This window comes from Colletotrichum abscissum (assembly GCF_030869225.1).
Source record: "Colletotrichum abscissum strain IMI 504890 chromosome Unknown Scaffold_7.1, whole genome shotgun sequence".
NCBI lineage: Eukaryota > Fungi > Ascomycota > Sordariomycetes > Glomerellales > Glomerellaceae > Colletotrichum > Colletotrichum abscissum.
The window spans coordinates 598,147-612,468 of NW_026850514.1; the positions used below are offsets into that span (position 1 = coordinate 598,147).

Below are 14,322 nucleotides of genomic sequence, written 5' to 3' on the forward strand. Positions count from 1 at the left end.
TACAATAGTTACGCGTTGACCACTACTACGGTCTCCCACAAGGCCAAGATGATCCTACGAGATCGGGTAGTATCGAGCCAAAATATCAGATATCACCTGCAGTAGGTATGCATACATCAAAGCAGTACCAAGATTCTGACGGGCAAAATCGTCTCCATTGAGTATAGACTGATTTACTTTTTTGGGAGATGCAAAGACGTAGCTGAAGGATGAGATTCCCCGACAACTCAACATGTCAAGTCTACGCCATGCAGACGAGATGTGATAGAAGTTCGGATGCCACCTATCCTGCGTCGCTCTGCTCTCGGACTTCAGCTTTCTTCGTATCATCAGTACGTAAGGTAGACTGTTAAGTGCCTGGATGTAGTGATCAAAGACCCGTACTAGGGAAAAATATCGGGTTTCTTTCATCTTTTGATCTTCGAACCTTGTTTTCTCTCACATTTCTTGGTAGTGACAATCTAAATCGTAGAAACAATGGTAATCTCTTTCGTATCCTCGCAAACCCAGTAGAATAGGGTAGTTATTCAGTACAGAGTAATAGACCGACCACTCCTCCCCTCCCGTGTCCCCATTTTTCGCCGTTTGAACCCCCAAAAGTAAGACAAAGTTGGCCTCCTTCCCGGTATCCCCTACTCCTAGTTTTCGCGCCAGAGACAGGATCTTCCCTTTTGGTATCCTCCTTCCCCTCTTTCTCCCACTCCCGCCAATGTTTTTGATTGGTACTCATACGACTTCGTTTTTGAACGTCTTTTCAATCGTTAAGAATATATGTAAATCTTGTGAGTTTTTTGTGTGTAGGTTGTAGTGTGTGTGTGTGTGGGTTGATATTTCTCCGCGGCAATCGTAAAAATGCATGTAAAGTCGTTGCGCAGGGACGGTTGGTGGGATGTGTTGACAACCTCCGATGGGAATTCCAAGCGTCTCTCTCTGATAAGCAAAAACATCCTCCCCAGTTTGACCCATACAGTAGAGAAACAAGTAACGTTGAAATAACACAAAGTGACAAAATACACCCAGACGGTTTGCCAAATATACGCCTAAGAAAAAAGGTAATTTTTCGTGCAACAGAATTATTACAGGTTGGAAAGGCAAAAAAGATTTGTGTTTGTTGCAGCAATGTTGCAAGGATGAGCAACATGCAGAGAAGTGGCGTTCGCATCCTCGTTGGGGATCCTGGGAATTGTCTTGGAAATGAAGAGAAGCAGCCTATCGCCATGGGAAATCCCGACTTGGCGTTTCTTGCTGCCCCTCTTTCTCGGCCGGAGTGGCTCTCGAGTTCCCAGTGGCCCCCAGGAAACGTCCCGTAACACCCCGGTTCGAAGTGTCTCACTCCAGCAGCAAAGCAGTAGAGATAGAGTAAGAAACTTTGATGTCTCTCTCTCTCAGTTCTTGTTGCTGCCGCTACTGCTGGGGCTTGAGCTGGTGCCCGTCTTGACGCGCTTGCGGCTCTTGCTCTGCAGGCACATCTCGTCGTAGAGCTTGGCGGCCTTTTCGTTGTACGGCGTCCTGCTGCTCTTGCCCTGCTTGTGAAGAAGGAGATGGGAGACAAAGTTGTCGCGGCGCTCCTTGAACACGTGGTTGCAATTTGTTGCAGGGCACGTGTAGAGCTCAACCTCCTTTTCGTGGGTGCTAAGACATGTGTTAGTGGCGTTGTAATTGTGAGTTTGAGCGATGAAGTAGATACTTACGCCTTGAAGTGTCGCTTGAGATGCTCCTTTCTCTTGAAAGTCTTGGTGCAGTCGGGATATGTGCAACGCTCCCGTCTAGGCGCCACGTGACGGACCTTCATTGAGCCGCACTCGAGGACGGAGCCATCCTGGTTGACCTGGATGGACCTCAGTTGCCGCAGTGCCTCCATATCGTTCTGGTTCTTCTGGAGTGCGAGAGTCTTGCGCTGGACCTCGGCGAAGAGCTTGCGCCTGGGGTCCTGGCGGTGGTGGTATGCGGCCGCTGAGGGGGGAGTGAGGCGGGGGATAGGGGAGTCTGTGGTCTCGCGCTTGACAGCGCTGCTGTTGCCGCCGTGCATGGCCTGAAGAGGCGACGTTGAGGGCGTAGCCTCATTGCCGAACATCATGATGGGGCTCTCGCTGCTGCAGGACCAGATGTGAGCGTTGCTGGGTGTGGAGCTCGGGAGGCCGCGGTGGGGAGTCGGCATCACGAAGGGTGATGAGCTCAAATCCGGGTGGAGAGAGTATTGCTCAGCATGGTGGTGGTGATGTTGTTGGTGCTGGTGTTGCTGCTGGTGAGGGTGAGGCGAGGACATGCCGGGCATGCAGTGGGAGTTGAGGGTAACGTGAAGCATTGTGTTGTAGTCGAGATGGTCCATGCCGTAGCCTGCACTCTGCCTCCTTGAGGGGGTGACATGTGTTGAGGCATACTGCATGGGCATCTGGATCTTCACCTCGTCGGGCTTGGGGAAGTAACCCTTGTGATCTTGTGATGGGGCATGGTCGAAGGTGAAGGAGCTGTGGGAGGAGAAGGAAGCGTCGAAGTCAATGCTGGACTGGCTGTGATCGTGAGGTGTTGAGCGGCCAGAGCGAGGAGTGAAGGGGCCGTTGGGGTCGTAGACAGAGGAGGCGGCAGAGAAGCTTGGTGTTGTAGTCCCGCAGCTCATGGAACCGTCAAAGCTAAAGCTGGTCTCGGGGCCACCAAAGGTCTCCATGATTCCATCAATGGAGTGGTCCTGCTCCTGTTGCCAGAGGTGCGAGTGCGACATCATTGTGTGAGAGTGTGTGTATGTTATTGATTGTTGTTGCTTACTCGCTGTTGTTCGAGAGAGGGGGTGAATTCGTTTCTGAAGAGGGAGCGAGTTGTCCGGTTAAAAGTAAGATGAAGAATGATGGGATAATGGAAGCGTTCCACAGACGAGCAGTCGAGGCAGTATTATATCGTCAGACGGAGGGGGACGGAGATGAAGATGACGCCCCTAAAGAGTGATGGACAGGTATATTCTCACAAAATGGGGAAATAGTGTCATCAATACACCAACTGGGAGAGACAGAGAGCCCCAGATAGGAATGTATCGAGGTCTGAGTACGTGATAGTGGAGGTGGAGTGGAGCGTGGGAGGGAGAGCTGCGAAGAGCCAGCCGGGGGGTGTAGGTGTGGGAAGAATGGGCGTGGAGTTTGAAGACGTGATGGTGGTGGTGGTGGGGGAGGAGAGGAGGGCAGAGACACACAGAGAGGGCTCTAATCTCCTTCGCGGGATCCACCAATCTATGGACGAGAGGATGGTGAGGGTCTAGAGCAGAAGAGCGTTTCTTGCGGCGGGAAGAAGAGGGTCCAGTCCAGTTCAGTCCAGTCTGTTTCGTCGTCCCTGAGAAACAATGAGACGATCGCCCGGTCCATGAACGCAGACCCACGTACATATAGGTTTTAGATCAATGGATTAGCTGGACCAGGTACGGTACACTGGGCGGCTTAAGCTGTTGATCCAAAAGACAAGCTCGAGCCAGTTGCTCTCTTGTTCGCCTACGATTCTTGATCCCGGCATGGCAGGCGAGAGACAGAGAGACAGAGAGAGATAGAAGGACAGGCTCAGGGCTATGCCTGTCTGCATGGGTTCTGAGTTGAGAAAGCAAAGAGTCCAAATCTGGAGCAACTGGCAGGGTACACAGCCGAGTCCAAGTTTGGGGCTGCTGGGATACGGATACATCATGATCAAACTACCCATTCGTCAAGCCCAGACAACCAAAATCCTACTCTATCTTAGGTTGCAGTTTGTGTGGATTACCCTTGTCCTTGGGGGGGTTCGTAGTGATCGAGTCAACTTTGACCGGGGTTGACCACGGCCGAGGAACTGCTGCCAGGCAGCTGGAGACTCGGAGAACCGACCGGGGGACACACTCGACGAAGAAGAAAGAGTACCTGCATGAACCGCTTCTGCTTGTTCAAGGATCGCGGGTTGGTGAAGGGTGAGGATGATGGACGACAAGGGGGGTAGGGTGGATGGTTCACAATCCACACGCTCTTGAATCTTGGTTCGGAGACATGGCTCTATCGTCCTCTGTATCCATCTCTAGATTTGGACGTCCGAGCATTGCAAGACAACCGGTAGACTTCCACTGGTGAGGTCGGAAAGAAGCAGGGAGGCCGGAAGGGCCCCATTGTCAGACGTGAGAGCAAGAACGCGTCTCCGGTTTTCCTCCTACTAGCTGGCTAGCTATCAAAGGTACATGACACCGCGGGCCAGAAACAGCCCATGGCGAGCGGGACAGACAGCTGCAGTGGTAGTGGTGGTGGTGGTGGGGTTCAACAGAGGACAGAGAAAGCGTGTGTCTGTGAGATACCGGTAGCCTTGGGCGGAGGGGAAGGGGAGACTGGGATGAACGGGAGGCCGCGAGAGAGTGTGTGTGAGAGTGGGGACGCCCAGACGTAGTTGGCTGCCGTATATGTCTCTCAGCATCTGGCTTTATGTTTGAATGTGTGTAACCTTGGGGAATGGAGACATGGCTGTCAAGGAATGGAAGAAGTGATAACTTGATACGTACGACACTCACTGGCCGAGAATTTGGCCAGCTGTGGTGTGAGACATCAGGCACAGGCCTCCCCTCTGCCCCCCTGATGCAAGCTCTTCTGCCTTTGGGCAATAATCGGCTCTCTTCCTCTTCCTCTCTCTCTCTTTCGCTGACGATGGAGTATGTATGATGCAGTTGAGACACAGTGCAGAAAATGTGAAAAGTGACAAGGGCCTGAAGAGCAGGCCGCAGGACGCGAAGGAAGAAGAGAGAGGCAAGAAAAGCAAAACCTAGTAGTCCGGCGCTGTGGACCCCGGTCAAATCCGCATGCCATCTTGACACGGAGCTCGCACAGTGAGGTGGAAGAAGATTTACCTGACGTAAGGTATGCATGCACATTTTCACTTGGTACGGCATGGCTAGTTGGTCTCAACTTCTTTTCCTACTACTCTCTCTCACTGTTATGATGGATAATAGTGGTGGGTGAGTGAGTGAGGAAAAGAGGCGCTGAAACAGGGACGATGCAGATGAGAGATGTGCAAAAAGCAAAGATGAAGCGATTCTGAAGGAGACGGTCTCCAAGCCAGAGGGGACTAGAACTGCGAGAGGACCAAAACGAGTAAGAATGACCGGAATGTTGTGTGAGAAAGAAGCGCACCAAGGCAGAAAGCCATTGGCAAGAGATAGACGGCAAGCTTGCAAGAAAAAAGGTTGAGAAGGGAGAAGGCGGGAAAAAATGATGGAGCGACGGAAAGTTATCGTCCGACTCGGGTCGCTTGAGTCAGGGACGCACCGTAAGTTAACGACGGGCTGAATATTGGGCGATGTGAGATTTGATAGCGTTTCTTTCGGTGTTGGTGTTGCTACCTCTCTCACTCACTCACTCTCTCACTGTGAGCAAGGTAGTGTGAGTGAGATGAGAGAGAAGGATGGAGGGTGATTGAATTGACGAATGGGTGGGAGAATGGCAGAAACACACACACACACACACCTGAAGGCCCTGGACACGGCAAAAACGGGCAGAACATGGGCCTGCCGCTTCTCCACCAACCAGATCGGCCAATTAGCAAGACTCATCGACGAGATGCCTGCCGTTGATCCCTCATCTCATTGGTTCCCAGCTCATGTGAGAAGCCTTTGATGTTGTGTGAGAGTGCTTATGTCATCTAATCTCATCTCATCTCATCCACCCTTTCACTCACGCCCTCCCCTCACTCATTGAGTTGACGAGTCCCATGTCTTCTCTCCCCCCCATTCAAAAGCCTCGACACAATGGGAACACGACGAGGACCCTGGACAGCCCTTCCCAGAAAGCCACCAACAAGGGCTGCGATCAAGGCACGCAGGCACGCTTGAAAGGTAAAGCGGGGATAGATTCAGACACCATTGACCATCCATGTTTAGACCCCCAAAGATCCTTGACAAGGGCAGGGCGGCTCATCAGTAAACCATCCACACCCACCCACACACACACCCCTCTCCATCATCATATTCGTCGTCACCATATTCTCTCTCTCTCTTTTGCTGGGTATGTACGGCTATGTCTCTTTCTCTCCGCCAGGACCCATGTCGACCATCATTCTCATCTTGCCCACGCCCTAACAGGCCCGGCGAGGTGCTCTACGCCTCTACGCCACCCCTCTCTAGCCTACCAACAAGTTAGAACTCCCGTCTGTGGTGGCTCGCCGGCTCGCCGCCTGGGGCTGGCTGTGCCGCTGTCCACTATGTCTAGACGTCCTTCAATCTTTCAGTCTGGGCTGGTCCCCGGCACTGCTGCACGCTTGCTGCAAGTCCTCCGATTCCTGGGACGAGCTATAACCTGTCGGCCAACCTTAGTCTCCGATGCTTTGGGAGGCTTTTTTCTTGCGCCCTCTCCGGTCCTACGTTAGGCCCGGGAAACAGGACGGACGCCAGACTGATACAGACTGGTTCGAGAGGGCAGAGAACGCGAAATAGAGTCAGACGAGAAGGACCCTTTCAAAACATTCGGTCCAATGTTGACCAGCCACAGCCAAAGGGAAGGGCAAGGCAAACTATCAGAAACTGCTAGCGTCGTCGGCATCTGATCCAGCGTTAGCAAAGTAAGAAAAAAAACACACACACTCGCGTCTAAACAACACGCGCTACTTGGCGCGCCGCCGTCCAAAGGGATCCCCGCTGAACAGCCTCGCGCGCGCCCCCAATCCCCAGTCGTCCAACTCAGGCACCCGAGAATCCGTGCGTCTGCCGCCTCGTCCGTGTGTCTCTTTTCTCGGTCGTCAAAATCCATTGTGGATAGGTATCCGTAGTGGTCTCCATATCGAGTGGTGTGCCTGGCCAGTTCCAGCAGCCGGCGAGGAAGTGGATGATGGGAGGATGGAGGATGGGCAAATCCCCTCTCTTCGCAACCCAGCACCGCATCGCATATGCTAGATGGTGAATATCCCGTATGGATATCGCCAAGCAAAGAGAATCTGTCACTATTAACCCACTTTGGCTCTCTGCATCCCCCCTGTCGAGCTGCAGTCAGTTCGCCCACATCCGTGATCGACGTCAAGCTGCCGGACCCGAGACTGTCGCTCAGGTGGACAGGGTTGCCCATGTCCCGCTTCCTCCCCCCCATATGCCATGGTTATCGTACGCATTTCCCCTTCTCACCTCTTTCTCGCTCTCGCCTCTGTCACTTTCGGATTTCCCATCCCGCACCGATCGCCATCACGGCTCACGAGCGGCCCCGAGCTTCCTGTACTGCTGTCAAATACCTGGCAGATCACCCGGCCTGGTGGGGAAGCGGGCATGGGGGGAGACGCGAAAGCCCTGGCCAAGATGGCACCGGGCAAGGCAGACGTGGAGAAAGAGGACGATCCGCACTCGCTATCTCACTCCAAGATAGGAACCATTGTGAATAGGACGGACCAGAATGGGATCCCTTCACTGCCCCTCCTCCATCAAATATCACCGAAGTCATGACGGGAAAGCTGGAGGCGTGCGTGTTTGTCGTGCTTGTACCTGGCGTCGTCGTTGTCGGCTTGTGCTTGGCTCCCTGTCCTCGTCAAGGTTGTCCCCCCCGTCCACCCACCGTTCCCGCCCAGCCTCTCACACAGATCCAATCCAATCACTCAATCCAGGTTAAAGCTTATACGACCTTAATTCGGACGAACTCTTTCCCACCACCACTACCACATGGCCGCTCTTTGTTCAATCCCGCACGGAACCGTTTCTCGCTCCCATCGGATTTTGGCCAAAGGGCTTGGTCCAACGGTCGACGATCATCATCACGACAACGACGCCGTCAGTGCGAATCGTCCGATTTTGACAACTTATTTCTGGGACAAAGCGCACAAAAGATGTTTCCTCCCATACAACGACAACCGTTCAGCCCGTGACTATCCCCATAATACCAGTCAGTACGTCTAGCTCGATTCGTCCCATCAACATATCTGTGCAGTACCCGTACGCTTGTATTAGTCTCCCCCGCGGCTCTTAGTCGGCTACACAACAATAAGCCGTCTTCCTTGAAGTCCCTAGCTCCAGGTGTCTCCAGGTGCCACCGGCATCCTCTTCTTCTTGTTCCAAATTCCATGATTCCAAAACCCCATCCGCGCCTCCGACGTTAGTGGCCCATGTTTCGTGTCCCTTGAACAGAGGCGGCAGCCAAGGGAAAAAAGGGCAGTCTAGCAACCTTCGGCCGTTAGTCCACCACCACCACGACCGTACAAGAGAGTCTAGAGAAGGAGGGGAGGGAAGAAGTGATACAAGACTACCGGTTCAAACGAATTGACTTTCCACAAGGTCTATCTGTCTGTTTCTTTGCGGCTTTCGCCGCTCCGCAGTCTGACTCTCCTCTTTTTTGCCCTTCTCATAGTCTCGTAGACACTGTCGAGTTCCCACAACGCGTGTCAAACGAGACCTGTCTGTTTTTGGCGTTGGCCTTGCAAGAGAAGTCTTGTGTGAGGCTTCAAGAACTCCATCCACACACACAGAATCACATTCACGCAGCATAATTTTCGTTACTTTTCTTGATCCTCAGCACACGCGAGAGGAATGCTCACGTTGGCCCCCTTTTCCCTTGTTATGTGTAAGAAAACGCCCGCCCCCCAATCATGACGCGTGGGAGGTCTCTCCCATTGTGTTTCCAACGTAAGGTAGATAGACAGAGGGAAAGACAAGTAAGAGAAGTTTTCGCCTTGCCACGACTTCTCATGAGGAACGCAACAACTCTCGCGCGAGCGACGCAGGCTTTTGGAGGGGTCTCACCATCGTGGCCCGCGTAACCCGCGTTCCTGGCCGGAGCTGGGCCGTCGGTCTCGCTCGGCCACCCTCTTTCCTGCCTGTCCCTCTCTTTCTCTCGCTCTCTAGCATTCTAGCTCTATCTTGTCCGTAACTACCGTATCAAGTCCCTCTTGCCCTGGACCCCTCTTTTTTTTTGCCCACATCCGCCCGCCGCCGCCGCGTCGTCTGGTTCGGATTGAACCCCGTTAGCCTGGACTCAAAATCGATCTCTGTACTACCACAAGGCACTTGCGATTCGGATGCTACACTAGAGTCCCATCATTGCTTGCCCTTGGCCCCTCACTCTCTCACACACTCAATGGACTGTTGCCCACATCGTTTGCCCACATCTTCGGCCCCCCTTGAGCATTCGGTCCAGACAAGGTCAGTGTAAGTAAGTTCGGCGAAGTGCCCATCCCGCCAACTTGGGACGAGCAGATGACAATGTTCCGAGGATTTTTGTGACCTGTCACTTTTCTCAAAGTGCCATATGCAGCAGGCCAAATTCCCGATATCAACATCGAGGACACGCTAGACCCGCTTAGACCGTAGCATCATCTGCTGAATGTCTCTCCTCGGGCCTCTCGAGTGGCCCCAATATTGGTGATCCTTGCAGAGTCAGTTTGCCCCTGGCAGATGGGCTGATTCTACAGAGGCCCTCCCCGAAGTCCCATCTCTCCCACTCTCGCCGCGAATCTCTCGCGCTTTTCTCGCTCGGTGTGTGTGTGTGTGAGTCTATGTGGATGTCTCTTGCCCCTGGCGTCCATTGTAGAAAAGAGGTTATGGGCAAATAGCTCGTCCACCATACCCGGCGTTAGGAGATCAAGGGGGAGGATGTTCTTCGCGATTGCGCCCTCTTCTGCAGCTATCCGGAAGGAGAGGGGAAACTCTGGGGATGAAACCATTACCTTGGACCGTTCCAATTGAGGGGTTTTCGGACGCTCTTCCGTGGTTTCTGCAAGCTATTGGCAAGCTTCGTCTGATGTCCCATCGTGTCCGAAGAGAAAGTCGTTCCACTTCGTGCCTTTTGGAAAGGCTCACCAGCTCCCTAGTTTACATATGCTACTGCAGTCAGGCCACACACGAAAAGCCTCTTTCGCCTCTTTTTTGCTCGCTGAACAAGACCTGCTAGAATGCGCCCTTCGAACCCCTCTGGAATTCCCAATCGAGCCAGAAGCTTCCAAGACAATCGCCCCTGACGAGCTGGCTAGAGCCTTTTGGGGACTTACACGAGCTTCAGGAATGCCATTGTCGTGGACCAGGCGGGCGAAGGTTCCACTTCGTTCGTTACGGGTGAGAGCGGTTCCTGGCTCCCGTTGCTTCCGCGGGGTGGGCTTTGCTCTTCCAGCCCGCCGTCGCGATTCTGCTGAATGTCTGCCGGCTTACTGTCCATCTTCCCCGAGGTATCTGATGGATCCTCTCGTTCCCACCGGACCAAGAGTAGAGTTCGACTAGGACGACGGGTGCCCTCGAGTACCTACTGATTGTTCGTCGTTTCGCCTCCGGACTTTGTCGGGGATCCCGCATTGCCGGCAGTTGTCCACCTCCGTCCCTCATCCGCGGGTTCGGCCTAGTGAACACTGGTTCATCCTCCACGGTGGCTAGGGGAAAGTTCTCGTTCCCAATACTGTCAGCTCATCCGGGTAGCGTATATGATATTCTAGTTTGGCGTAGGTCAGCGCAGGGCAGAATACGATGGATCACCAGAGAAAATTCAGCAGAGGGGCTCGGTCCAGAATTGCAGCGAAGCATAATCGACGGAAAAAGGGCCTGAAGTTTATTCCACTGCCTCCTCGTTCTGGGCCATGATCTCGTTGTCCATGTCTTCCAACACTCCCTGCATCTCCTCCTCGGTAGCCTCCAAGCCATCGGAGCTCATGAGTTTCGTGTCCTTCTCCTCAGCTAGGGCATGGTCAGCTATTATCATGTATTATGTGGGACATGGTTTGGACTTACTCCTGGCCTCAACCAGCAAGTTCTCCTGAACCTCGACGTTTGTCAAGACTGAGTTGTCCCCAATGACACAGCGCTTGCCAAGAATGCATCTCGTAAGCTTGCAGTTCTTGCCCACCACGGCGCCTTCCATCAGTAGGCACTGTGACAGCTTGGCACCCTCGTTGAGCTGGCAGCCGGCTCCGACAACGGACTCCTTAATGGCCACCTTCTCTTCCACTGTGACGTTCTCTCCGACCAAGCTGTCGGCCTTGGTGATTGTCGTTCGGCCCTTGACGCCCTCAGGGTACGCCACCTTTTTGGCGTGTGCGAAGGGGGATGCGGCCTCGCTACCAGTCTCTTCCACTGAGGGAACCTTAGCAAGTTGTAGTGATACGTTTAGGAGTAATTGAGCTGTGTCTACACGGCGTATCATGGGTGCGTCGGCTCCAGAAGGATGTACGTATGCGATAATCGGTGGTACGTTGAGCGAAGATCCCTTAGGATTTGTGCCGTCAAAGTCTTTACCATCGAGAGCATTATCGTCAATGCCTCTGCTGGGTCGCAGCTCTTCAGGATCTTCGTCTTGGGGCGAAGAGGCGCTCTCCTGCAGTGAATCATCGTCGTCGCTGTCGTCTGCCTCTTCCTTACGCAGAACCTCGTCCAGTTGAAGCTTTTCCGCAAGACCCTTCTGCCAGGTTGCCTTGGCCCACCAGCCAATGACATCTTCGCCGATGTTTTCCAAACGATTATTCTTGTCAACAAAGTCCATGATCCATCTTGGTAGAATGTACAAATGCGCGTCTCTGTGGGTCGTGAGCATCTTCAGCCGAGGATGGCTGCGCAGGAGACCATGACGAACAGCGAAGCCTCTCCGTGTCTCCATGAGATCCTTCAGCGAGTCTGTGGGTATAGACGTCACCAGATTGGAGAGGTTAGGGAGTAAAGATCCTTTAGGGGGCGCAACGGGGGAGGGAGTCGACGGTGTTACTGCGATGAAGTCCGTCTCCTCTCCTTTGACCGGAGTTGCCGTCTTCGTCTCGTACCAAACACCCAAACCGCCGCTGAAGGGGCTCTGTCTGCTTCCTGAATACTTTGGCGCACTCAGCAAGTCTGACATGCTTGCGCCCTTGACCATCCATGCCTGCAGCAGCTTCTCGCCGGCGACCTCGCAAATGAGATCGCAGGGAAGAACGACAAAATCGGACTTGACGAGTTCCTTGACCTCAGGCAGGCGGAGGATCTCAGCCGTACCTGTGGTTTGGTCCAATTCCTTAGGAGCAAGGATGTCTGGTCTCGGCAGGGGAAGTGCTGTCAAGTGAGGGTTGGTGTTCAGGGCAGTGGTCATTGCTGCTTCTGCAGATGCCGGGCAGATGAGAGTAATGTCTACAGTAGTCAGCCTCAAAATGTCCATGACTAATGGCTACTGTGAGAGCTCATGATGAGCCCAGCAACGAACGAAGCACCTACTTGTGATGCCCATACGATAGCAGAAATCGACGGGATACCAGACCATGGGCCGATTAGCAATGGGCAAGAGCGCTTTGGGGTTCTCATCGGGATTCGAGGTGAAGGTCGGGAACGAGGATCCCGGGCCGCAAAGGACCAAGGCTTGAAGCCCTGGTGAGGGCATCGACACAGCGTGGGGCATCTCGAAGTGATTTGGCGGGGTATCTCGATTGCGACAAGTGACTGCAGCAAGAGATGCCGGGGTGTGAGAGCGTAGAAACTGGGCTGTTGAGATGTGCGATGCAAGATCGATTCGTCTCGGGCCTAGTTGAAGCTAAGGTTCTGTAATGCCCACACCAATGCCGGTTCAATAACCCGTTTCTTGATATTTTTGTCTGCGCGCTGAAGGAGTCATCGCCAAAAAACGACCCGCGACCAATCGGCAGGGACCCACTATTGACGTCGCGCATCAAGGTGGGATGGTGCACGTGATTGTCGGTATATCCTCGGTCCGGCTGGCGGCTGCTCACCTTGGCTGACGGGCAGGAGGGCCAGGTGAGAGATTTTGGCCCGGCAACCAATGGCAACACGGCCAACCTCGGGATCCCCCCTGGGCCTTAGCTCCTTGCCCATTCAATTCCCCCATGTTGATGTTCCCCCAAGACCAGCCACCCGAGCTCGCGACAAGTGGGTGATCTATAGCCCACCCCCCAATTTGCGATTTCCTGTCTGTTGACAACATCGAGAGCCGAAGCACGACTCAACACCGACGATTGCGATACCATTAGCGAATTCACAGACAAACCCAGCCCGACCACGGACGCAGCCGCCCGAATCGCTTGACGAAACTCGATAAGTTCGAGTACCTTGTATTTACACAAACCCACATCTTATATATACCTAGGCTACGTGCCTAAGTGCAATGGTTGCGTCCAACTAAATGTCGTGGCCCAACGATCAGAATTCTCGGAGGCGAGGGGTTTGGAGCCATTGGGTGCCGCTTGCAGTTACTGTGACTGTCGCGACAGTCGGCATCGCAGCGTGGGTATGGAGTCAGCGCAAAGATGAGGACGATACGCCCGAAAACGAGCAGTACGCCGACCTCGACTACGACAATGCAAACTATGGCGACAATCCTGCGTATGGTACTTCCAGAAGACCCAAACCCCCATCCAGCAACGTCGGAACCGAAACATACGGCACGGCCGAAGGACCCCGAGATGCACCCGGGGATGGTCTGGGAGCAAGGATGTCTGGCGCATTGAGGCGCACGCCCAGCCCCCAGCAGTTCTTCGATGCTGCCGGGAAGACAGTGACTGCTGGCTTCGCCGCCGCCGGCGCTGCAGCCGGTAGGGCATTGGCCGCCATCAGGGAAGAGGACAAGAATGCGTACGCTGACCATGAGACATGGTCCGAAGAAGCGGATGCCAGAAAGGAACGATCTTCCGGGCCTAGAGACCCCAGCAAGCGACGAAGGACTGTTGCCATTGTGGTTTCCGCGGACAGCCATGGTGACGACTTTGACGAAGATGGATTCCATGAACACGCCGTAAGCCCATCTCATTAATTGCCATAGGTTCCGAAGCGCCTCGCTGACTCCTTTACAGTCCATTTTGTCGCATATCCCACGCTACACCAACTTCAACGACATCAAGCTCTTCGTTTTGATCTATGCGCCGGGTCTTAAAGAGACGGCGGGCGAGTCTACTAGTAACCTTCCGCCACCGTCGTTGAGCTCGTCCTTCTCTAACATTGAGCACCATCAAGCCCAGACGCCTGGTGAGGAGTCATCCAAGAGCCCCTTGATGAACCCTTCGCCTGCGAACCCTGCCTTCAATGCCGTTTACTCCCAGGCATTGGCTTTGGTTGAGAAGGAGACCATGGTGATGCCTTTCACTACGGCCAACGGGCACACCCATATTCTTCGCCATCTCCAGCCCGAGATCATCTATCTCCAGGAGTCTCTTGCAGGCGACAACGGCGCCATGGTCGCCAATCTCCAGACCTGGCTGCGCCACGATATTATCCTTGTTGTGGGTGCCGAGGGTGGTGGCGGTGGTCTTGCTGATAGCGAGTCTGAGGCAGAGAGGCCTGGCAAGGAAGAAAAGTGGTGGCAGCGATCGGACCGCGTGGGACGTGGCCGAGGCGTTGTCGTCGTTGACGGCATGCGGGTCCATGACGACTGGGCCCGCCGTGTCCAGGGCAAGGAGTAAATATTCTCTCCACTGTAT

The 14,322-nt window shown here is 54.0% G+C and overlaps 3 protein-coding genes across 3 annotated transcripts; 1 reads left to right on the forward strand and 2 right to left on the reverse strand.

Annotated features, from left to right (window-relative positions):
• Nucleotides 1-1,385: 1,385 nt before the first annotated feature.
• Nucleotides 1,386-2,722, reverse strand: CABS01_03706 (uncharacterized protein; the record flags this gene model as incomplete). Its single annotated transcript, XM_060537079.1, has 2 exons — nt 1,386-1,632; nt 1,692-2,722. 2 exons carry the CDS (start codon nt 2,720-2,722, stop codon nt 1,386-1,388), a joined length of 1,278 nt encoding a protein of 425 aa, XP_060391337.1.
• A 7,765-nt stretch (nt 2,723-10,487) lies between these two features.
• On the reverse strand, nt 10,488-12,293 carry CABS01_03707 (uncharacterized protein; the record flags this gene model as incomplete). The annotated part of the gene is made up of 3 exons (XM_060537080.1): nt 10,488-10,612; nt 10,667-12,028; nt 12,113-12,293. 3 exons carry the CDS (start codon nt 12,291-12,293, stop codon nt 10,488-10,490), a joined length of 1,668 nt encoding a protein of 555 aa, XP_060391338.1.
• A 738-nt stretch (nt 12,294-13,031) lies between these two features.
• On the forward strand, nt 13,032-14,304 carry CABS01_03708 (uncharacterized protein; the record flags this gene model as incomplete). Its single annotated transcript, XM_060537081.1, has 2 exons — nt 13,032-13,640; nt 13,699-14,304. 2 exons carry the CDS (start codon nt 13,032-13,034, stop codon nt 14,302-14,304), a joined length of 1,215 nt encoding a protein of 404 aa, XP_060391339.1.
• Nucleotides 14,305-14,322: the final 18 nt, after the last annotated feature.